Here is a 23,774-nt window from a genome sequence, read left to right on the forward strand (position 1 = left end):
AAATGGAATTTCTGTGGTTATCCTGCTGTTTTCTTTAACATGATAGGATAAGGGATAGTGTAATAGAAAAGTTTCCCACTATCAGAAACCTAGGTTAACCTAAGCTGTGATCAGAGTAGCAAGAATATTTTCAAATTTACGACACTATGAGTTACCATCTACTCTTTATAATGAAAAAAAATGCTTGAGCTATTTTAATACCAGATTAAGAAACTGCCATCAATAGGATGAATGGAGAAAAGGAGATCAGGGCCATGATGCCAATCTCTTAGAAGACATTCTATTTTGGCATCTAATGAATCCCCTACTTGACCAACTGTTGCTCCTGGGTCCATTGCCAAGGAGTTAATGGACGTTGCAGCACTGAAATATAAATGGAGTCCTCAAATTAATCACTCAAAATATAATTCCCCTTACACTAAGAAAAATATTTTATATATGTTTAAAATCACATTATTCAGTCAGAGAAAAGTGAATTCCTATAACCCTTTCGTCTATGTTAGAAGACAATGGGTTTCATAAAATCCATAATCTACACACCTTAAGGATGGATGACTAGGAATGCTACTCGACTGTACACTTTGGTGATGGCCACTAACTTCATCACTACCACTCTCATCTTGAGACTGTGATTTCTTCACCCTATGTTGTTCAGTTGTTTTAAGAAGTTTTTTTCCTGAAAGGCCAGAGAGAATAATCAATCACATAATTCATGTTTGAATTGTGGTATGTTACATACAGATTATTGCTAAACATTTCTAATGGTTTAAGCCCATCAGTAAAATACTGTTTTCAGAACAGATATTGAAATATTGTCTTTTTACAGTTCAATGTTTTGTTTGCACCTCGTTTCCATTTAATTGCTTGGGAGTTGCATTGAAATTCTCTTTCACTATCAATTATTAAGGTAACCCTCAATTAGTTAGAAATACACTAGCACTTTCTGATTTTCTTTTAGGATTCTCAAAGATTTTAAACATCTCATATATTTGCCTAAATTTACATAAATGATTTCTCTTTTCATTATTAAATACATTTCCTCGACCTCAGGTTTTTCTTTAATTATGACTGTACAATATTGTATGATGTTTTCAATGACTTTGCATAATAACAAGTTTTTCAAAAAATAAGCATGCAACTTATAAGTCATCATGATCTTGTACAGGCAGAGCCTGGTCATTGCAGCCATTGGTCTCTCTCCATTGCTGTTCTATTCAGTTCATTGTAGGTTGTTACTCTCATTGTACTTTTTATATGTACTTCAAATTTCTTTCTTGGCCTTCCTCTTCCTTTTTTTCCTTTTAATTTCACCTCATTATAAGTTATAAGTAATAACTCCAATTAAAATAAATGAAAATTATTTGAAAAAAGTTGACACTAAAATATGTACAAAAATATCACAAAAACTAACTCGTTTAAGACTGCTATAACAAACTAGGCAGTTACATTATTTTGTAATTCCTTTCAGGTTTACATATATTTCACCATACATTGTAAATAGACTGGGATTCCACCTAGGAAATGAAAGCTCTGTTTATGTGACATGGAAACATTTTGTGAAGAGGCTTTTAGCCTTTAGAGCATACTAACACTAAAATATCCCACTAGTGGCAAGAGCTGGAAATCAGAAGGAATTTGAAAAAGGGTCATTATATTAACGAGTTATTGTTTGAACACCTCTCCTCAATCCTAGAAGTATCCCTTTTCTTCATGGAAAGATCTAAATAACTTCCCCCCCCCCCCCGTGAACCCCACTAATCGCCTTTCCTGATGCTAAACATCCCTCTCCTACTTCCCATCAATGCTGAACACAACCCCTCCTCTTCCCCCCCCCCTCGCACCCACCCCTTCCCCCACAAGAATGGTATATAAATGTACTACAACTTGACTTAATTTGTACCCGATGACGACGCCTAAGCTTTGAAACTAGTAGTAACAAAATAAAGAACAGTGAAAAAATACATTGTGTTCTTCATCCCATGAACATGAACTTCCACAAAGCTGGGCCAGAAATCATCAAATACAAAATTAAGAGCATTATTTATTCTATTTTTGGAAATACACACAATATATCCTCCATGACGTGGGCACTAGTGTGTGCATCAGAAACAAATCATTGCAGCACTCTAACAAAAGAGACATCGCAGCTCAAGACAAAAATTCATGCTAGGTCAACTGATTTAAGGTTAAAATAGTTCATATGTCTGTCTTATTATTATTATTGGTAATCTAACACTTAAGGTACATTTTGGATGGACACAAGCTACCAAACAAATCAGCAACAACTGCCTCTCCTAACATATCACCACCCAATACTGATTCTGCATACTTCCTTCCTCCCTTCATTTCGTCCAACATCCCTACCCTATTCCTGCCTCTTCCTTGCTTGCCAAATGTTCTCCCCTCTATCAGTCTTCAATGACCCATTACCAATCAACATGCTCTGCATCCATATTTCCTGCCCTCTTTGGATATTCTGACTGTTATTGAATGTAATTTAAGATTGATTATTGACCAAGCATAAAGAACATGCTTTGGAAGTGGAGTTTTTTTGTATGAAACCAATCACATGTCATGGATTTGACTTTAATTGCATATGTTTCCAATTCATACAAACTAAAAAGCAAAATAGGACCAATACCTTTGATGAGAGCTCTTCTTAGCATTAATTCAGCTAATATTTAAGAGAAAAACAGCTAGACTAAACCAATGGTATGTAACTGAAACACACAAAAGGATATTAAGTACTCTAATATTGACACTCACTAGGAGAATGGTCATCATGCTCAGAATCATGGTGGTCTACATCTCTATCACTGTCCAGTCCATCCTCTTTCTCCAACACCTTCCGCGTCATTTCCTGTAACATAGCATCAGCCTGAAGGGAAAAGTGCATTTCTTTATTGTTCAGCCAGTGAAGGATAAGGTTAGGTTCTTCATCTGGATCACCGGTGACTAAGCTTGGAACTAGAGGGATATCTGCATAAAAAAGATGGAAAAACACTTATTAAGAAACTATTTCTTAGATTAAATTTTCACATTTATACCAATTTTATTTTTTGCAGCATGCCAAAATCTTTGCTATAGCAAGAAAGTGTATTGACCACCTGTGTAACCCAGTCACCATTCCATTCATTTAACCGAATTCTTAAAACTTGACACACACTGAATTAAAATACTAATGATAGCAGACACTTTATTTCACTCTTGTTTTCTCGGCTATGTCTCTTGATTTCCTTGTTTAGCATTATTATTTGGTATAAAAGTATTTGTGGAATAAATACTGTTCCATTTACAAGACAGTAACAATAGAACTAGCGTCCATTGACTGTTGCACTATTCATATTCGATCCCTAAAACTCTTAGTCATTTAATTCCAGAATATTTAGGGTTCCTAAGCCAGCACTCTAATTTCTTATCATTCAGAGTGTCATTTGATATCAGAACTGAATTATGCACAGAAGTATTTTTGAATTAATTTTTATTAATAATAGTTTCCATAACTGTTGACACATAATTAATTTGGCTGGTTTAATGTGACTGACTTTGATAGGTCATCAAAGACACTACAATCCAAAGAGAAAGGAATTTAACTTTTAGCTGAGACCAGCACATGGAAATATCAGAATTCGGAGGAGAATTAACTAATAAAAATAAATTAAAATCTTCCATTAAATATTATTTTTAACGAATTAAATGTGAATCAGATTTTATAGGAATTTATATTACTATTTGTAGGAATAAAACTTAACTTCATTAAGCCTATACACGGTCCAGGGGATAAATATATGCCATTGTGTGATGCCATTTGATTCATTAGCTCCACAAATCTTAAACTAAAGGTACGAATCATTTTCTCCTGAAACTCATACTACCCCATAGAGCCACTACATAGGAATAAAGCTTTGACGAGGAAAAATTGTGTTAGACCTTCAATTACTGGTTGACAGCAAGATTTAATAATTTATGAGGCCAATGAATTTACAATACATACTTCATCATGCCACAAGGCCATAGATTGGCAGCTGAGAGAAATGTAATTCCATTTTTGATTTGTGATCCAATCTGACCAAATAAATTCTGCTTTGCAAAGCCCTGGTCTATATGGGAACATCCTTTTAAATACAGATATGAGAACCTAATAAAGATAGAGAACCATTGCTATTACCAGTCTCTGCATTAATACTGGCTGCTAGATGGAAGTGAAGAGCACCAGGGGTTATTCCAGTTCCATGAAAACCATAACTGTGGAAATCGTGAACGCTGTAAGTTGATGGTAGGCTTGGTATGGTGTTTGAACTGCCTGCCATAATTAAACCACCATTGTGTTTCACATTCCGCCTGATGTGAAAGCATGTCCTGTAACAATAGAAGCAACACTTGACTACATAGAAGTATACTTGGAGCATTAATACAGAAAAATATTAATCTACCGAGGGACAGTGAGATAAAAACACGGTTTTGCAAGTAGAATTGGATGAGTTTGCTAGAGCTATTAACCTTTAATTATGGAACATTTTTCACTGATCTTAATCCTCACTCCTTCCTTCACAGGCTTTCTAAATACCACTTGAAATAGATATTATTTGAATGAACAATACATTAATGTACACACCATGCCACCTCAAGGGCATGGATTTTGGGTTTTCATAAGGCATTATTAAAAAATATATATTGCGCAAAATATGTGGTATTCTTTCCCCACAGAAACCTTAAATTACATTTTAAAAGGTTTCACACAGACCAAATTTATGTTCGAGTAATCACACAGCTAATATGCGACAGTTAGGATCACTTAAAGAGATAAAACTCTGCTGCTGCATATTATGAGCTGTATACGTTTGAATTGATATTTTGTAATTATTTTGAGTTAAGTAAAAGTTAGTTAGAATTAATATTTTTAGAATTATAATTGTTATTATTAGTCATTATTGAGCTACATTATGGAAAACAGACTGCTAGTTTTATTTCAAGAGATTTCAGAAAAAAACCTCCCATTGGTACAACAAAAACAGCATTTTACACAGTTTAGAATAATGCACAGAAAACTTACTTCACAGGTGATTATTAATAAATCAATTTTAACGCCATAAAAATAATAAACACAGTAAAAACTAATTTGAACACAAAATGATGAACATATAAAACTTATAAAGATGAAAAAAACTAAAAAAACATGTAAACCCTATGGGATTTTTTTATGAATGGTTCAGAGGTACACATCTGACATATTTCCTAGATTAATATATGTTGACACAATTCAGTGTGAGAAAAAACTAAAACTCTGTTTATTATGTAAATTTAGACAAGATGGTAGATTTCACACTATATCAAACGCGCAGTCTTGGCAGCTTGGTCTCAGTGGCAGCAGGGCAATGTCCTCGCCTGCCAACTGAGAGGTCACGGGTTCAATTCCTGCCTAGGTGGGTTTTCCTCCACGTAGGGCTAATATGTTTGTAATTGTCTTTAATTGATAAGTAGGGGTTAGGTGGAAGAAGGGACTGTGAAGTCTCAATCACCCCCAATAAACTCTTTAAATAAATAAAAGTTTACGAACTACAATCACTTACATGAAACTAAGATGTAAACTGATATCACTTACTTCATATGCTTAAGCCTCTGCATGAAGCGATGCTTGTGGCGATGGGTTCTAAACTTTGGATTCTGGGATGCCAATGGGTCAAACTGATTCATATTGATGAGGCCATCTTCTGGTAACACAGTTTCTACCCAAATTCGGCAAATGTTATCCCGACAGGATGTTACAAGCATGTTTGCCACTGAGCCCCTAAGAATAAAGATTGACAAAAATTAAGCAAAAGAGAACAAAAGTTGATGACATAAAAGTAAAATACAGAACCTCACACTGATAAATGAATTCTGAAAAATATTTTCCCTATTTTGCTACCCTCCTGTTACAATGTACAACCAGTGTTTAACCGTACATCAAGAAATTAATGCCAAGTATTTCCTTAAGTTATGAGGGTTTTTGCACTTTACTTATCTTATTGAACTTAGCAAGGCAAGGATAGGTTAACTGTGGGACTCAAAAAATGAGGGAAACATTGCCTGACTGTACACATAGTAACATTTTTTAGTAGTATATATCACCTGGATTAACTGGGTATTCCATAGTTTTAAATGAAAGATACTTAATATTTTTTCACACAGTTTTATCAGAAATTGTCAACTGCAGTTTCAACATACACACTTTATTTTCATAAAAAAGTACGTAAAATGATGTGTATATGCTGCAGTTGACAATATATAGCAAAACCATGAGGAAAATTACAAAATATCATTCTATTTTCAGTAGTCTGAGAATTTATGAAAGCATATTACATAGATATAACTAGTATGATTACATCCTAAAAATTTCAGAACATGTTGATTGAGAAATGACAGGTTTCTGATCTCTCATTTGTTATTTAAGATTTCTAACATAGATGTAGAACCAATGAAAATGTGATGCTTCAGAAAAGTGATAACCCATGAAGTTCTAAGTGTACTTGGGTCTGATGAAAAAAATGCAAAGAAGATGTGAAAATACATATCATTCAACATTGCTATCTCCTGAAGGCCTTGATAGAGAGAAAAATAGATGGGAAAAAATAAGCAAACAAGTGGTGAGCTGCAGGATACTAATCTAAAGAGGGATTATCGCAGACTATGATAATCACATTCTTACCATATGCATTATTAGTTGGTGTGACTAGGTGACCTCTTTCACCATAAAAAAAATTAGAAAACATTACTGTTTCAAAAAATACAATTTATTTGATTGGTTTTCGATACGGAATATCTTCTTGGACTGGAAGATTGTCTCCAGCATAGAAACCAGATGTCAATAAAGTGTATTTTTTTAAATGGCTATCTTTCCTTTATTTTAGGATAATATTACCAGCCCAAAAAATAATAGTACACATCTTCGTTTCCAGCTCTTCTATTAGTTAGCCTTAATCATGAGAGGGCAGCTGCTGGCCACTTATTATTAATAAAATATAAGGTTTGTATAAAATAAATCGGTAACAACTTTTTTATAATGTGTGCATGAAATGCTTAATTCAGACCATTGGTTAAGGGTGCGCATGATTGCAAATCATATTGGCATTGATAAGATGACAGAGTACATCTTTATCAATGAATATTTGACGATGTGAAAGATCTGCATTAAACTCGTTCCCAAGGTCTTGTTGGATCACCATGAGCAGAGCCAAGTGTCTGCTTTGGAAGAACTTCTGCAGTGGCATCACAATGATTCCCCAACCCCCTTACAATGCCAACCTTGGACTAGCAGACTATATCCTAAAGTGAAATTCTCCCTCCAAGGACACCACCATGGGACCTGAGTACTGTCAAAGAAGCTTGCACATTTACCCTTATATACCTTCCAGAATTCGCCTACCAGAGAGCCTTCGACTCATGGAAATTCTGCTGGCACAAGTGTGTCAACACTCAAGGGATGTACATTTAAGAATTTTTGAAATAATATCTGAAATAAATCTATATTTAAGAAAATATTCCCGACACTTTCTATACAAACCTTGTATAGCACAAGAGGACTATATCATGGAATCTCATTATTGCAAGCAACTGAAGTACATGTGAATTGATGAAGAGATCATAGAGTGGCATTATACAAGCATTGCCAACAAAATGAAAGTCTCAACAGCAAAACAGAGTAACATATATCTTATAGGGGTTTACTTTTGGGTAACTAGTGTTTATTTCTAATAGTGGCAAGTACTATAAATGTTAAGAATAAAATTAAAAATACCAAAAAATCCATTCATTTTTGTAAAAACATGCAGAAAAACCTTTAATCTTTCAATACATTAATATGCACATAAAATCTATAGGATATGCTCAAAAACTTAATCTCGCGATAAAATGTACAGGCATGTTTAAGAGGAAGAAAAATCAAAATTTAAGTAATCAAGATGAATCTTGAAAAATGAGGAATATTTTACCAAGATCCATATAGTAAATCACTGTAAGAATTTCAAATATTTTTAAAGAATACACCCTGCCACAATTTTGATGGTACCTAGTACAGACATATTGATTGTAACCACAAAATGCACATCTTTCAGTGAATGTATTTTCTTAGTACTCAAATAGCAGAACTAAGGCAAAACATGTTGTCAATTGCATAAATATGCTGGTAACCACAAAATGCACACACTTCCTGTCATATCACTGCTAGAATTTTGGTTAAATCATTGCAAAATATTCAGGATGGGAAACATAGCATCTTGTACAAAAATGAAGTAGAGGAATATGATATATTTTTATGACAATTCCAAAATAATTATGCCTGTATTCGTCATACTGATAATTAATAGCCATCTAAAAATAACTTATAGAAGTTTTTTAAACATTTTAATATCACTAAATGTATGAAGAGTTAACTCCATACATATATTTATTGAAACTTGGGCAAAAAATTTAACCAACTATTAGAGTGCTCTTTAATATCTTGAAGCAAACATGCATACAAGATAAAAGTTGATTTTTAAATAAAATTATTATTTTATACTTTTTAGTTTAGCTTATAAAAAAATTATTAATATAGTATTTGATTGTAATTTCCCATCATCATTTATATTTACCCTAAGAAAAATAGTCATACTTACTTTGGCATAAACTTGCTTGTTTTCCGCCAAGATATTTGAGTCACAGCACGAGGATGAGCAATGTAAACAAACCCGTAATTGTATTCACTCATTGTAGATTGGCTATATGACATCGTATGATCCACGCTTTTAGATGGAAACAGCACTGTTCAATGAAAGTATGAGAAAAAATAAATTGAAATGAGCTAATTAGGAACAATGAGCTAATAAATCATATTTGAAGACCTCAACTACACATTTCCCAACCACAATGGGAAATAACTTACACTGCTTGTTCTCAAACCATATTTTAACCAGTCGATCAGATTTTCCTGCAGTCGCAAAAAGGGTCCCATCTGGTGAGAATGCCATATGAATGACCGGACTGGCGGTGTGACACTTCCAAACACATTCCCATCCCTTGTCATCTTCGTCACTATGATGGAGGACTCTAGGTCCTCCACTGCTTCCCCCTGCATCCTCCCCTAATTGGAATTTTACACCCACAGGTGTTTGACCTGAAAATGAGTAAAAATGAAAGAGGGAATGTGCACCTTCCCTTTTTATATTACTTGATCCTTTAAGAATGAGAATAAAATGATTAAATACCTAACCATCCATGCATTTTAATATTACAAAAAAACTAGATGTCACTTTACTGAAAAAATAATACCCCTGAAAAATTGCCAAAATCTATAATTTTTATGCTACAATGATGTAATGTAAAAACTTGTCCTTATTGCACTTGCAACAGATCCCTGGCATAAAAGACATCCTTGAAAACTCTGAGTGTGTATATGAATGCGATTCACGAGAGTGACTGTTATTCCTGAACACACCTTAGTGATTGAGTGGTGGTACGTTTGTTTAATTTTTTACTAATTTTGCTCTTTTGTGTATTATTGAGGTATATGGGGGCCACTGTTTCCCAAACACACCCAAGTGACCAAGGGTGGGTTCCATATCTTTCCCCTTGCTTGTACCTTTGTTTTTACCTCCCCCTTCACAAACCTAGTGCCAATCACATTTATGGTCTCGGCTATTTGGTTTTTCATTGCTTTACCACCATAGGCATGCTCATTTTATATTTACCTTCAGCATATACATACCTGAAAGCCTTATTATGATTAAATAATATCATTTTCCATTGCTTAAGAAAGTAAAGAGATAAAGTTATCAGCATGCATGAGCATTGCATTAATAAAAGAGTATTATTTTTGCTAAAAATGTGCAATCAGTTTACATTTTAAAAGGATTATTTTTTGATACAAGGATTCAAGGGAAATTGCAAGCAATCATCAAATAACTTCAGAGAATTAAGTAACTTTTGCTTTTGATAGCGATATAATTAGTAAAAAAACCAGGAGTAAAATTCATATGAGCAGAGGTTTGTTTTACCTTGTAGGTTATCTTAATTCACAGAATGACCAGAAACATGGGCCTACATTTTTCAGCACGCAAAACAAGCAGTCAGTAGCATCAAAGCACTTCAACCAAAACCATGCCTTTTCATCACTACAAGAATCAGGGACTCTGTTATAAATTAATAAAAATCTAAACCATGCACACATTCCCTGACTTATGACCAGGTAGTTAAAATGGCTAGAAACTCTGCCCCTAAATGGACATTATCACCTGACTATAGGTAATTTTATGAGTAATCTCATAAATTTGTCAAGGTGAACACAAATAAATAGCTGATCAATGTTAACACCAGCACAAAAGAGATTGGTTTTGTATATTGAAAGATACTAAAATCTATTATCAATTAACAAATCAACTCTTTGCTACTTCTGTAACGAATTGTGAATATTAAAGAAAAACAATCTTAAACCACATTAATGAATTTTAACAGTCAAATGTCGATCAATGTGATTAAGTGCGTGTAATTCCTTATCTCAATATGTTATTGGATGTCATGACAGCACAAGGTTCCCAAACTTTCATGATTAACTGTGTGATGAGAAGTATCACATTGACAGTTAAATTGCCAGATGAAAGGAGACAGCACAGTGTCTCTCAATGATTCAGCAAATATTTCCCTTTACTCATGAAGAAAGGAAATTTGCTCATGTTTCTATTATTACTATCCAGATTATTATCCCTTTTTCATCTGGAAAGACATATTTAATATTACATATTTTGCTTAAGAATAAAAAATGTCAACTACCTATAAAAATGATGGCCATATGGAAACTGATTGAAATGCTATTAATTTTAGATGTGGAATTTTGGTGCAAAGACCTGAAAGGGTTCATACCCACGGTTAAATTTTCATGCATTATTAAATTATTTTTGTCATGACTTTGCACATTTGTTTTTCTAGCTTCCAGGAGCTCTTGCTTTGAACTAATTGCTGCAAAGTTTAAAAAATGTATATTATTTCACTTTCTTCTGTGAGCAGTATTTTTTAGATCCACAATATATGCACAATCCTATAAATTAGGGACAACAATTTATATCACAACTAAGGTTTCACCAGTAGACTTTTCGATTTGGATCAAATTGTGCCAACTTTTTTATGCCAAGGCCTGTCTGTTGTACATATGAACCCTGCACATCTACAATTCTTGAAGTTTTTCCTCAATGACCTCTACAATTATTGAAAGTTTTCCCTCGATCCCTATAGTATTTTATGCGACAATTTTTATTAAATTCAAAGAACTGTGGTAGATGCCGCAACTGTTACTTTAATGGAGTCATATTCTAATGAAATTCCTGAATTTTAATATTTTTATTTTTTCTTCGCTCAAATATTATTAAACAAAATAGAGATTTTTGTGGAATGGACCCAGAATTTTCATTTATAACAACCCATAAGTTTAGACCGAGTTTTGTACCCTCTTAATGTTATACCAGAGGTATTTGATATTAAACTACATCTGTTCCTTTAACCAATGCAGTAGTCTATTTTTTTATCCCAATTGCATTCAACTTCTTGTTACTAGAAGGCCATGAAATTATTAGTGTCTATAGGTGGCATATGAAATATCATGAAGCATGAAGGTTCCATTCTGCTTCCGGAAATTACCATCGCGTAGGTTGGATGGTCAAAGTGATCTTCATTGCATTTTGGTCTCTATATATATAGGAGATGCAGGCCGGCCCGGAGTGTTCTGATTGGTTGTTCCTGGGTGGTAAGGTGGAATTAACCTTTTCCATACCAAAGTCAGGGTGTAGCTGCCTTCATGGTTAAAATTATTTGAATTTTTCATTATTACTATCGCTTCCCATAAGATTCTCGGGAAATAGCAATTTTCCCTAGCCAACACTTTACTTTGGTCGACCTTGTGTGTCCTGGTTCCATCCACGCATGTTTGGCGATTGCTGAGAGTCTGAACTGTTTCTTGTCAGTAGCCCTTAGGTGCTTGTTAATTCTGCATCTAATGGACCTTCCTGCTTAAGATACCTCCAGGATTGGGGGTGAAACTGTTGTCCAACAAGCAAACTTATGCGATGGTAATTCCCCGAAGAAGCATGGAACGTTCATCAAAAAGCCATTGTGTTATCTCAGTCCTCAGGGATAAAAGATGAAGGAGAAGTTCCTCTGAACTATCTAATTCACACAGAGTAACCACATTAATTTGGACTGCTATATATTCTAAACAGAGAGCAACTGAATATTGTAGATGGCTCATTAAGGGGTTACAAGAGAGAAAACTTTACTCTGCTGAAAAAGATTAAAATGCAAGTATCTTGGAATATGATTAAAAATAACCATATTTCAAGCAATATTCCAACTATAAACTTGAAATTATGAATCAACTGCTGCCACTGGAACATAGTTCATTTTCACCTAAGCATCACACATTTTAAAGATTTGACAACTATAATTGAAATAGATGGCTAACCCTTCCCAATTGATTTCGTGGTTTTTCATACGTCTAGATACTTTTTACCATAAAATCTATTTACAGAACGATGAAATAAACTCTTGCCAATGGCATCAAAGAAGGGTCAGTAAATGAAATAATCATAACTTAGAACATCAAAAAAAAACTTTCTTCTTTTGTTTCAAGAATAAAAGTTTCTTGAGATGATGCGTAGGTTTCTGTTGTGTTAGTTACTATTTGACATCATCCAATCTGAAAAAAGGAGACTACAGACCTTCTATTTGCTCTTACAATTGCATTAAATAGCCCAAAATTGAATAGCAGATTCAAAATATTATGTTATTGAAAGATGAAAGATAAGAATGGTCCATCCACAGTTGGTATGCACATAAATTTTTGCATGAAGTAGATATGCATGGCACTGACATACAAGATACAGCATAAAAATCTTGCCAAATACTTGCATGCAGAGAACTTCACTGCAAGTTGGTAGGCTATGGCAGTTTAGGAAGAGGTATAGTATTTACAACATAGGTAACTATATTAGTGGAACTGATAGTGACACAGTTGAACCAGTTAAAGGAGCACATGCAAAGCACTGATGGCTGAATATGATTCACAATAATCTCAGGTCTATAATAAAGAAGAAATGGATCTGAACTGCAGCGCTTCAAAAGAAAATATGCTAGTTTTACAATATGAATCAAAGGTTCACAGCTGAAAGATTGATAAAAAAAAGGTGTCCAAACATATGTGTGCAAATGCTGATCATAGCCACTGGTTTAAGGGTACTGTCAAGGGATAATATCAATATTGATAACCACACTCTACTTAAAAGAATTAGAAAAATGCAAAGCTTGTGGGGGTTATGAAAAAAGACATCATCATTTCATTCCCTAATTGATGAAAACCTAAACTGATATTTTGGGAATCCTAAAGGAAGAAATAAATGTGAGAATCCAAAAATATTTTTGTCGAAATGGCACATCACAAAAATTGCAAGCTAATGCTCACATGGTGGTATTAACTGGGCAAATCCTGACTAACTCAATCATAAAAACATTCATCCATAATCTATGCTAAAATCAAATGAAATTAAAGTGTCACCAACCAAATTGTGCCACATCATCACCGCTAATATTCTTAAATATTTTACCACCATCTACAGATCATGTGTAAATATATTAAGACAATAGATGATAGCATTTTCACATACCAGAGAAGTAGTGACCACACATTGGTTCATTACTGTTAAAATTGCAAAAGAAAATGAGCGCCATTTTTCTGAAGATAAAACTATCATCATTAAAGTAAAAATTTGATCAATTCATTAGCTGAATAATTGAAATAGATAAAGTAGTATTTTTTGGGAAGCAACCGACAGCTGAGGTAATTTGCACCATTATGGATGAATAGAAAAGGATGAAGGGTGGAGAGAAACCACCATCAGCATTAGCCTGCTCTTAAAGAAAGGCACCAAGGGGTGAACAGCTTAACCTCCCATCCGACGGATTGTGTACTCACTCAAAGTGCCCTCCACAAAGCACCTCAAGTAGAGATCGGGAGACCACTGAAAAATATCTGCTGCTACTGGGATTTGAACCCGGGCCCTCTTGGTGGGAAGCAAGTACATTAGCCACCACACCATCCCAATCCCCCTTGATTGAATTGCAGTGATTAAATACTTCATAAAGGTGTGACAACAAAGGAAATTCATGCCGACTTTCAGAAAACTCCAGGGGACTCTGCTCCTTCATATTCAACTGTTGCCGAAAGGACAATCGGGTTTAAGTTTGGTCAGGACAGCTTAGATGATGATCCACATAGTGGCAGGCCAAAATGTGCCTCTACCCCAGAAATTATTGCTTAAGTGCATAAAATGGTCAAGGAGAATTGCCAACTGAAAGTACAAAAAATTGCTGAAGCTGCAGAGATGTCATCTGAATCAGCATATCATATTTTCACGGTGAAATTGGACATGAGAAAATTATCTGCTCGATGAGTGCCATGACTCTTGCCGCAGGATCACAAATGCATCAGAATAGAAATTTCCTGACAATATGTGAACTATTTTAAGAGCAATGAACAAGATTTTCTGCACCCATTTATGGCCAGCCACAGATGAAACTTGGATCCACTACTATACCCCAGAGAAAAAACAGCAGTCAAAGCATTGGAAACATGTTGATTGACCACAGCCATAGAAAGTAAAGGCAATGCGGTCAGCCTGAAAGGCAATGGCTTCAGTTTTCTGGGATGTGAAAGGGATTCTTCTGAGAAATACCATCCCACTGTTCAAAGAATTACTGGAAAATACTACGCTAACCCCCTGGACCAAATGAAATAAAAGATACATGAAAAAAGGACAGGTTTGGCAAGGAAGAAAGTCATCTTTCATCAAGAAAATGCAAGTGCCATTGCCATGGCAAAGAGACATGAACTAAGATATGAATTATTGCCACACCTGCCTTATTTGCCTGCTCCATCAGATTTGCATCTCTTCCCCAGGCTCAAAATTTCCTTGGGGGACAGAGATTCTCTTCAAACAAAAAACAAACAGACCAAGTAGACAGGTATTTTGCAGGGCAGAAGGAATCTAATTTTCAAGATAGGATCAAGACATTGGAACATTGCTGGACTAAGTGTACAGAGAGACAACATTCAAAAATAAAAAAGTTTCACTGAGGTAAGTCCTTTATTTCTATTCCATTCCAAGAAATTTTATAGTTACCCTAGTATTATGCCAGTATACAAGGGATTCTGACACAAGTTCCTGCACTAGTGCCAGAATCCACCAAAGATTGAGGTAACTAAGTGATTGTAGATATTTTTGGTAGGGGCTTTGATTGCAAATAAATCACAGCTTGCAATAGGAGAAACCATACCTGAGAAAATGTATTTAGTCTATTCAAAAGAATAAAATATGATGATTAGAGAAAATACTAAGGCTCAAAAGATATAAAACTTCAGGATTAATGAAGAGCTTCTATGAAGAATGGGGAAAAAGAAGACTGTTTAACACATTGATAAGTAGATAAGGAAATGTAATATGACTAACTTTGACATACACTCCTAAAGAAGGTATTATGGAAGGGAAAAGCTACAAATAATAAGATTACATGGGGCATTACTTTAACATTTGCCAAAAAAAGTAATTCAAAACAAGAACAAAGATATGAACTAATTAGGGAGGTTAAAACAGCAGTGAACAGAGGTGAATCAAATCTAGGATTTTAACCACAATTACATAAATGCTTCCATAAGTGAAATAATGTGAATGCAAGAGAAACAGTGAGTAATTAAATAAGGGAACACAAATTAAAAAGTGGTGTAAAGAAACTTTGAATTTGCTCTACTGTTTCATACACCACCATACTCTTTCTACAAAAAAAATAAGCCTTAGTTTATTGCATTATCAGACTTTCCTTCACTGAAAGTACACCTCATGAAACACATGTACCTTAATCTTTTATCAGTTTCCTGAATTTTGATTATATATCTTGAAGTCTTATGAGTTATATAACTGTTATGTAATCTTACATTTGAACAATAAAATTCATTAATGTGATATACACCATGAACAGAAAATATATGACTGAACTTTCACCTAGCACACTTGAAAAGAAATGAAATTAGCTGTTGCACTCACATGAGCATTCAATAAAACCTTTCATTAACTCAATACATGACATTATTGTTATTTATTGGATTTAAGAGTCATTAAGCCAAGGTAACTGCCCATTAAGTAAAGGTTTAAAACTTAATAGAATATATTTATTAATTACCCAAACTATGGTTTAAGAACATGTACATAAGTACCTAGCTTCTTAATGCAAGGGGAAGTTAATTCTCTGCTAGGAGCTATTTTTTCAAATCCAAAAATCTATTTAAAGTCCCACAAAAACAATCACTATTGTAATAAAAATGATTTGAGACCACATTTCCTATCTAACATAGATGTGAGAAATGTTTGAACAAAATTTTTACCACTAGGAGGTTCTCGACGAGCAACAAATTGAAAAACTAGCAAGTTAACTGATAGCTTATGAGGCAGGGCCATAAATATGAAGACATGATAAAAATAAATTTGTAAGAAGAAGATCTCCTCAATCTTCTCTCATAATAAGAAATTAAATAATTATAATAAAAAATGATCGCTTCATTGTCAGGAAACAACTGGGTTTGAATAAAAAAATTAGCAAATAAATAAATGATGAAGCATTAGTGAGCTCATAAAAATAGCATATGCCACTGACAGCCCAAATAATTAATTTAAGCTTAGTAAGAAGCAATTTCCATTCTCACTTCCTTCCACCCCCGTATCCCCACCACCATGGCCATTATTAACGCCGTTGTCATCACCAGATTGGATAATGGGGATGTTTTGATGCCAGAGCTGCAGCATTCCACCCCCTGTAAGGAGGCGGGTGCCTTCCAAGTTCCATGACAAGGATGTAATATGAGATTCTGTCTGCAATGTGCCTGTCTGAACCCATCGATAATCTAAAAGCTGAAAATAAGAGAGAGGCATGAATAATTTAGTGACAAGATATGGAGATATCATACATCATCTCTTAGAAGATAGAATTTGAAACTTTAGTCATAGACTTCAATGGCTAACCTCTTCATGTACTTTCTTCATAAGTACTCAATCTTGAATGAACTGATCATTAAATATTACAAGCCCTTTGTTACTTCATCGATTAGATCTCGGAGAAAGGATTAATTATACCTTGAGCCTTATTTTCAAAGTTTACATTTCTCTTAATTAGAATTACCATTGATCACCACTAGTGATAATTGCTTTGATACTTAAGCAGTATGAATCTGACCTAAATGGCTGCTATTTTATAATTGGCAGCACGATCATAACTGCACTTGCGTGCAGATAAAAAAGAAATGAACTCAATTTCAGAGCATGGGTGAAAGTTACATAATTTTGTCATTTTAGAATTGTTGCATTCACATGATAGCTGAAAAGCTATAACTGTAATTGTCAACAGACTTATTGCACAACTTTCATGATTGTATGATACAGTTTAGTAACACTCACTGAACATTGTTTTCTAATTTGTACACACAACACACTCCCTTGCCACATACTGGGAGATAAGTTCTCTCAATTTCCAAACATCACCACACTTTTAAAATTTTCCCTTTTATGTGATGGGCTTATAAATGTTACATTTTCAGTTTTTTTAATTGGTAATCTTCCGGTTAAGGTAGGTTTTGGATGGACCACTACCAAATAAATGTTTTGTTACTCCTAACAAAAGACAACCCAACATCTTATTCTACAACAAGCCCCTCTTCATCTCCGAGTACTTTCTTCCTCCCTTCATGCCATCCAATATCCCTATCCTGTTCCTTCCCTCTCCTCGTTTGCCTAACATTCCCCCCTCTACAACAGTCTTCAACATCCCACTACCGATCAATATGCCCTTCATACATTTTCAGTAACAAAGGTAATATTCACCTCATTTAAGTAGAATATTCGGGATGATAATGAAGCTGCTACACACATTTACTTCTCAGTAATAGGCATTTTGTTTATTGGGAGCTTTGAGCACTATGTTATGACAACGAAAGCTAATTTTCCACATGGAAATGAAGCAGTAATTACATTGTTTGAGAGTAAATAAAATATTAAAACATTGTGGCATTAAATGCAAGCAAAATATCAGCGCAGTAGGCCTCACTTGATCAAATAAGACAGCAGGATGAACTATGTAATATATACAAAAAGTAACCCTGGAGGACATTGCAGTGGTACGATATTCTTCATAGATGATATTATGCCATGGATGAATAAAGAATATTATTGAAATGCAGATATTCATTATTATTATACCAAATAGCAATATCCAACAAGCAAGCATTAAATAAACAGCAAAATTGTAAATTACTTGTAATGTAACAAAACCTAATCCTATTACAAGATATAAAAGCCCATACGCATAATCAAGTTTGTAAGCAATATCTAAATGTTTGAAAGGTAATCCGGGGATATTGGCCCTCAGGAAACCCTTTACTTAATGACTGGAACATACATGAAGCTTATAACTACTATATACTTAATGACGTCTTGTTTCTCGACAATCTCAAATGAAAGTGTGTCATGCTGATCAATGACTATGAATATTCACAGAAAGATATACGACGTTAAAGCTTCACCATGTAATTTTACAATTTACTTTCTGAAGGCTAAGTAGTTCAGCTTAATTTAAGCATTGAAGGGGTCAAAACTCCAAAATATAGTAGTTGGATGGTAGCAGATGAAGTAGAGCATAATACGAGTTTGATAATTCTATTGCGGAGACATTTTATTAATTTACCATGAAACAAGGATGTACGTACGTGACAAGGAGGGGCAAAATATTCCGCTTGTCCTATGAAATGCTAGTGAAGAGCTACTTCCGCCAGATAAGTAATAATGTATGATTATGGGTTCAAGAAAAATACAAACGAAACACAAAATAGGCATATTCTAGAACTTTGCAGTTACACGATGTCACTGGTTAGTCTTCACTAAATATCATGACATGGAGTAATCAAAGTAATGTGAAGTTATAGAATTGAACTACGAGAGAAATGGGGCTCAGAGAACCCTCATTACGACAAACTACTTCTTTATCCTAATTACACAAACATTATTTAATTCTATGTAAACAATCAATATCACCCGTAAAATGGATATACGTAGTTACATTTATACTTACATGAGAGCTGTTACAATTAATCAGTGGGGTTGGTTCAAATATACAGACTTGATTTTCATAGGCCGCAGCAATTTTGCCTGTATCAGTAGAGCAGTCAAGGCAGCTGATTCTAATGTAATTATGACAAGCACCAGGTATGATTTGCACTCGTTCGAATGTGCTCGCCAAAATTACAATGTTACATCCAGCTGCATATGCCTATATGGAAAATTGAAGCAGTTGTAAACGGTGGAATGAGAAATTATACAATACTGCATGAATACTTAGTTTAATGTTGCCATGATTGGCAAAGTGTGACCCTAATGCTACATTTCACGTTTCGACAATAGCAACAATATATCATTATTTCTATATATTTCCAAGAATATACATAGGTCGCCAAAAATTTGAAGTAAAATAAGGAATTTTACCACATCGATATTAAGTAGATTTATGATAATGTCTTCAAACCACAATTTTAGCGGCACTGAAACAAGAATTAAGCCCGCAACTGTTTCAAAATGTTCACAGAGATAATAAGTCCATCCGTCAGGGAACAGTATTTTATTAAGAAATGTTTGCTTTGAAATAAAGGGGCTGGTTTCAGCAAAACGCCGTCTGCTACCAATCAATGACGTTCGACACATCAATGTCACCAGTCATTTTAAAAGTAAAATCGGAAGGATGAGATTCTACCAAGGCCTACCCTTGGAAAAATGTTTATACCCAATCGTTATTTAATTAATACATACCGTGAAAGGTATTCCTTCCACACTTCCCACAGCAAAGCAATGATCGCCTGCATTACACGATCCACTTAAGATCTGGTGGCAATTCATTTTCCGAAATAACACAAGAATAACATTCCTTCATTAATGTAACACTAAACTGTCAACTTCAGAATAAAACCACTACAACTCATACGTCCATAGACGCTACTCAAAACAGATTTTCGCGACAGTCTTCACCTTCTGAGGCCATTTTCATTCTTGTGAGAATTGAATGGCGAGACATCTATTGACACGGTTTCACTGAGGTTTGCTGTTCAATGGATTAACACCAAAAGAGAAATGCTTTGATGGTATACAGTTGTTGATTCATAAATCCTAAATGAGGAAAATTAAGTGCCTATAAATACAATAAATTTCGAGTCTACGTATTTTTATTCGGTATTAGTCGTTTATAAGACCAATAACGGGGTGATTCAGACGGCATATCTACCCCCTAACAATGACCGTCTGCTAATAAATTTCGCGGGAGAGACGAAAACTACTGTTTAACGTTCATTGCTTATCCTATAGATTTAGCGCAAATAAAGCACCAAATTAATCAAAAATATGTTTTTAAATGTTTAAAATATATTTTTAAATGAAGAAGATGGCTCAAGTAAACGCGAGTGTACTTATCCTCATTTTTAAATACCTCAAATAGAACTAATCAATTTACTTTTTGCTGAATAGCTTAAAAAATGGTATCTCAAACATGAATGCAGTATGAAATAAAACACTGTAACCTCTGAGGGATCACACTACTAGTCCATTGATTGTAAAAAAAATTATTAAAATTTCCTTTATAATTTATTTACTTTAACTATACCATTGGATGCCACGGGAAATATTATGAATTTCAAAGGAGTAACCTTCTTTGATATTAGGCACTATTCATTTTAGTTACTTATATGTTCCAATCAGGTTACGTTTTTGAAAACTACAAAGCAGTTTATAAACCCTTGTATATTACCCATACAGAATTAGCAGTAGGTAATAATTATAGCAGAACTTGTTTATTTCGCACATTAAAAAGTGAAATTTGAAAGTTTTTGTGCTACGTTTAAGAATTTATTCAGATGACTTTGGAAACCGGCTTTGTAGTTTTGAGGAGCTGGTGTCAGATGTCAGTGGAACAATTAGAAAATGCTCTAAATCTCATGAGTAATGTTTGATAAATAGTTTTACGTCAAATCTTCCTTATAAAAAACACTATTGTTAATAACAATTCCTTTGATAACAAATTAAATTTATACTTCGATACATATTCTAAGCGGGAATTGTGTGGCTAAAATTAAAATTTAATATTGTGTAATATGAGTATTAGATTAAATTTTGTGAATAAAAATTCTGATAAACGTTACTTAACGTTAATAAAATAAAAATATTTCAAGTCAAAGTTATAATAAATGTGTTTAAAAATATTTGTAATTTAAAAATTTGTATCCTGAATCCTCATTGGTTTAATTTTCAGCGCCAGGATTATATGCTCAGGTTCTAGCAGGTCGTCAGTCTAACACCGTAACTTTTAACGGAATCTACTCAACTCTTAGCTCATTAACTCTAAAACTACACTAGCTAAACTAAAAACTCTAAAACTAGGAGCAAATGCAATTCCACTGAAGTGAGTATTTCTGGTAAACGGCATTTTCGATGTTATAAGGTAAATTATAAACCATTCTCGCCCAAAAAGTCAACGACAAATCCCCGAGTGATTTCTGTAATAAGCTTGGCGATCCCCGATTTTTAATGCCGTTATTACCAAAGTGGTTTGTTAATAATTGGAATTGGTGAAGGTGACTAATTGGTATGTACTTTTATTAAATCAATTCATATGTGCATAACTTAGAGTGAAGAGTTCAATGGGACCCAAAAACTCCATTTGAGGTAAAAGAAGAAGATAGGTGTGCAGCCCCAATACTTCGGAGGAGGTCACCAGGATTTATCGCACAAAAACAGGCAATTAGAATTAAATAATCGTTCTTTAAAAGTAAACATAAAACAGTACACATTGTTGATAACATTGAAAGGTATCTAAATGCTTATGTGGAATACTTAATTTCAAAACGTATTTAGGTACTGACTATATTTGTTAAGTCGATTCATACATTTTATTCGTTATTTTTGATCAGATACAAATAGATTAAGTCATGTGACATTCAGTTTTTTTATTGCTGCATGAAATGTTGAAGTAAAACTTCTGTTGAAAAATATAAAATTGTTATTGTAGAAATGTGCCTCTCAATGCTCTCATCTAATTAAAATTTCACACTCAGTCACAGCACAGTAAGTTAGCCGCAGAATTAACGAAGTTACGTACAATGTGTGAGGCTTTGCTTAAGAATGAATGCAAGTTATTAGCTAACATTGGAAAGTTGCAAATTGCACAGAGGCTAAAGTCATGGCATTAAAAATAAATATGGCCCACAAACTAATTACGCTGAATAAAAATTATAGCTTTTCATTTTTCACTTAGGCAAATAAATTGAGCCATGAATAATTAATCTGCATGGCACATTTCAGACACTTATTCTAATCTCCAAGCTGGCTATGGAGGAGCTTCATCAAAGGCACTGCTGTCAGGGTTAGCAAGCAAGTTCTTATCTGAATGTAGGTACTTAGCTGTATCACACAATGGAGTATATGAGTGCATAACAATAAGAGTGATTATTAATTACTCATGATCAAGAGGGGCTGTAGTCCCCTGCAGTGTCAAGGACAGTATTACATCTAAGAGACAGGGGCAGAGTTGACCAAAATCACTTTTACCATCATCTTATTCATATTAATAATATGTTAAAATGTTTATTTTACTTCAGCAAGTCCAATAAAGATGAATTAATACAGGTTGAAAATATGAACACACCTGTTGTACGATAAAGAAAGTGAAAAATAAGTGATTGAGGAAATAACATCAATTATCATTCAGGAGATAAAAAATATAATATGGTTTACTGAGTTGGGGCTTTAATTATGTTCTTGTAAATATTGAAAGAGTTAATGAACTTAATGGAGCTTAGGTGAGTTTATTACACTGAGTAGATGCTGTGTTACAATGTCCTTCCAGACACTACTTCAGCTTTTCCCTAGTTATTTTAGCCTACATCCTGTTTACTGTAAGTATTATATAGATGTTATTAGTAGTAATGGATGAAGATAAGCTTTCACAAAAATTATACATTTTAGAATTGAACTTTGTATATTGTGCATAAAGTTACAATTAATAGATGAATGAATGGGGCTTCCTATGTGTTTGGCGGGAAACTTGAAATATTACCTCAATGGTCTATTTCTGAAAAGAAAGGACTTTTCTAGCCGTGCTGCTCTTCACCGAAAAGATTAAACCTAGCAGGGGAATGAAGCTTTGCCTACTCACCATCTTAATTACCTCAACTAAAAGGGGAGGTGCTAGCCTCCATAAAATACAAATGCTAGTTGCAGTCTTTGTTAAGATCTTAGTAATGAGTGCATGTTAGTCAAGGTCTTCACTTACATGTAGTTCTAGGAACATGACCGGTTCATAATGTGCTATGAATGATTTTTCCAATTTTAGAATGATACTAGAGGAGTCACATATTTTTTGTGCGGAAATAAGGAAACTGTCTGACCACCTTAGATTAAGTTTAATGTTATTATCTTGGCACCAGAGATACACACTCCTTTATAAAAGGCATTGACATTGCTGATTAAATTTGAGAAGGAACTACCAGATATCAAATGTGATGTGTCATCTCTTTTAAGGAATGTCTTTTTCACTCAAAGTCAATGATGAATACAAGGAAGAGTCAAATTCTGTAAGGCCAGAAGATCTGGAATTAATTTTACCTGATGTATGGCAGGTATATTTAATCACTTGTTAAA

General features: G+C 34.1%; 1 protein-coding gene across 4 annotated transcripts in view; it reads right to left on the reverse strand.

Annotated features, from left to right (window-relative positions):
• Positions 1–20,144, reverse strand: part of Rbcn-3A (rabconnectin-3 alpha) — a 106,042-nt gene extending 85,898 nt beyond the window's left edge. For 3 of the 4 annotated variants that reach the window (XM_071593577.1, XM_071593578.1, XM_071593576.1), the window contains exons 1-10: positions 19,899–20,144; positions 19,168–19,365; positions 16,754–16,958; positions 8,903–9,133; positions 8,637–8,781; positions 5,603–5,788; positions 4,169–4,359; positions 2,767–2,979; positions 541–676; positions 202–363 (exon numbers count right to left, since the gene is read on the reverse strand). In XM_071593577.1, coding sequence (XP_071449678.1) covers positions 202–363; positions 541–676; positions 2,767–2,979; positions 4,169–4,359; positions 5,603–5,788; positions 8,637–8,781; positions 8,903–9,133; positions 16,754–16,958; positions 19,168–19,365; positions 19,899–19,985 — 1,754 coding nt within the window. In that variant the 5' untranslated portion in view covers positions 19,986–20,144. The remainder of the gene's footprint in view (positions 1–201; positions 364–540; positions 677–2,766; positions 2,980–4,168; positions 4,360–5,602; positions 5,789–8,636; positions 8,782–8,902; positions 9,134–16,753; positions 16,959–19,167; positions 19,366–19,898) is intronic. The other variant, XM_071593579.1, reaches the window with a different exon arrangement.
• Positions 20,145–23,774: the final 3,630 nt, after the last annotated feature.

This window comes from Hetaerina americana, unplaced genomic scaffold (genome assembly GCF_022747635.1).
Source record: "Hetaerina americana unplaced genomic scaffold, ioHetAmer1.1.p SCAF_6, whole genome shotgun sequence".
Lineage (NCBI taxonomy): Eukaryota > Metazoa > Arthropoda > Insecta > Odonata > Calopterygidae > Hetaerina > Hetaerina americana.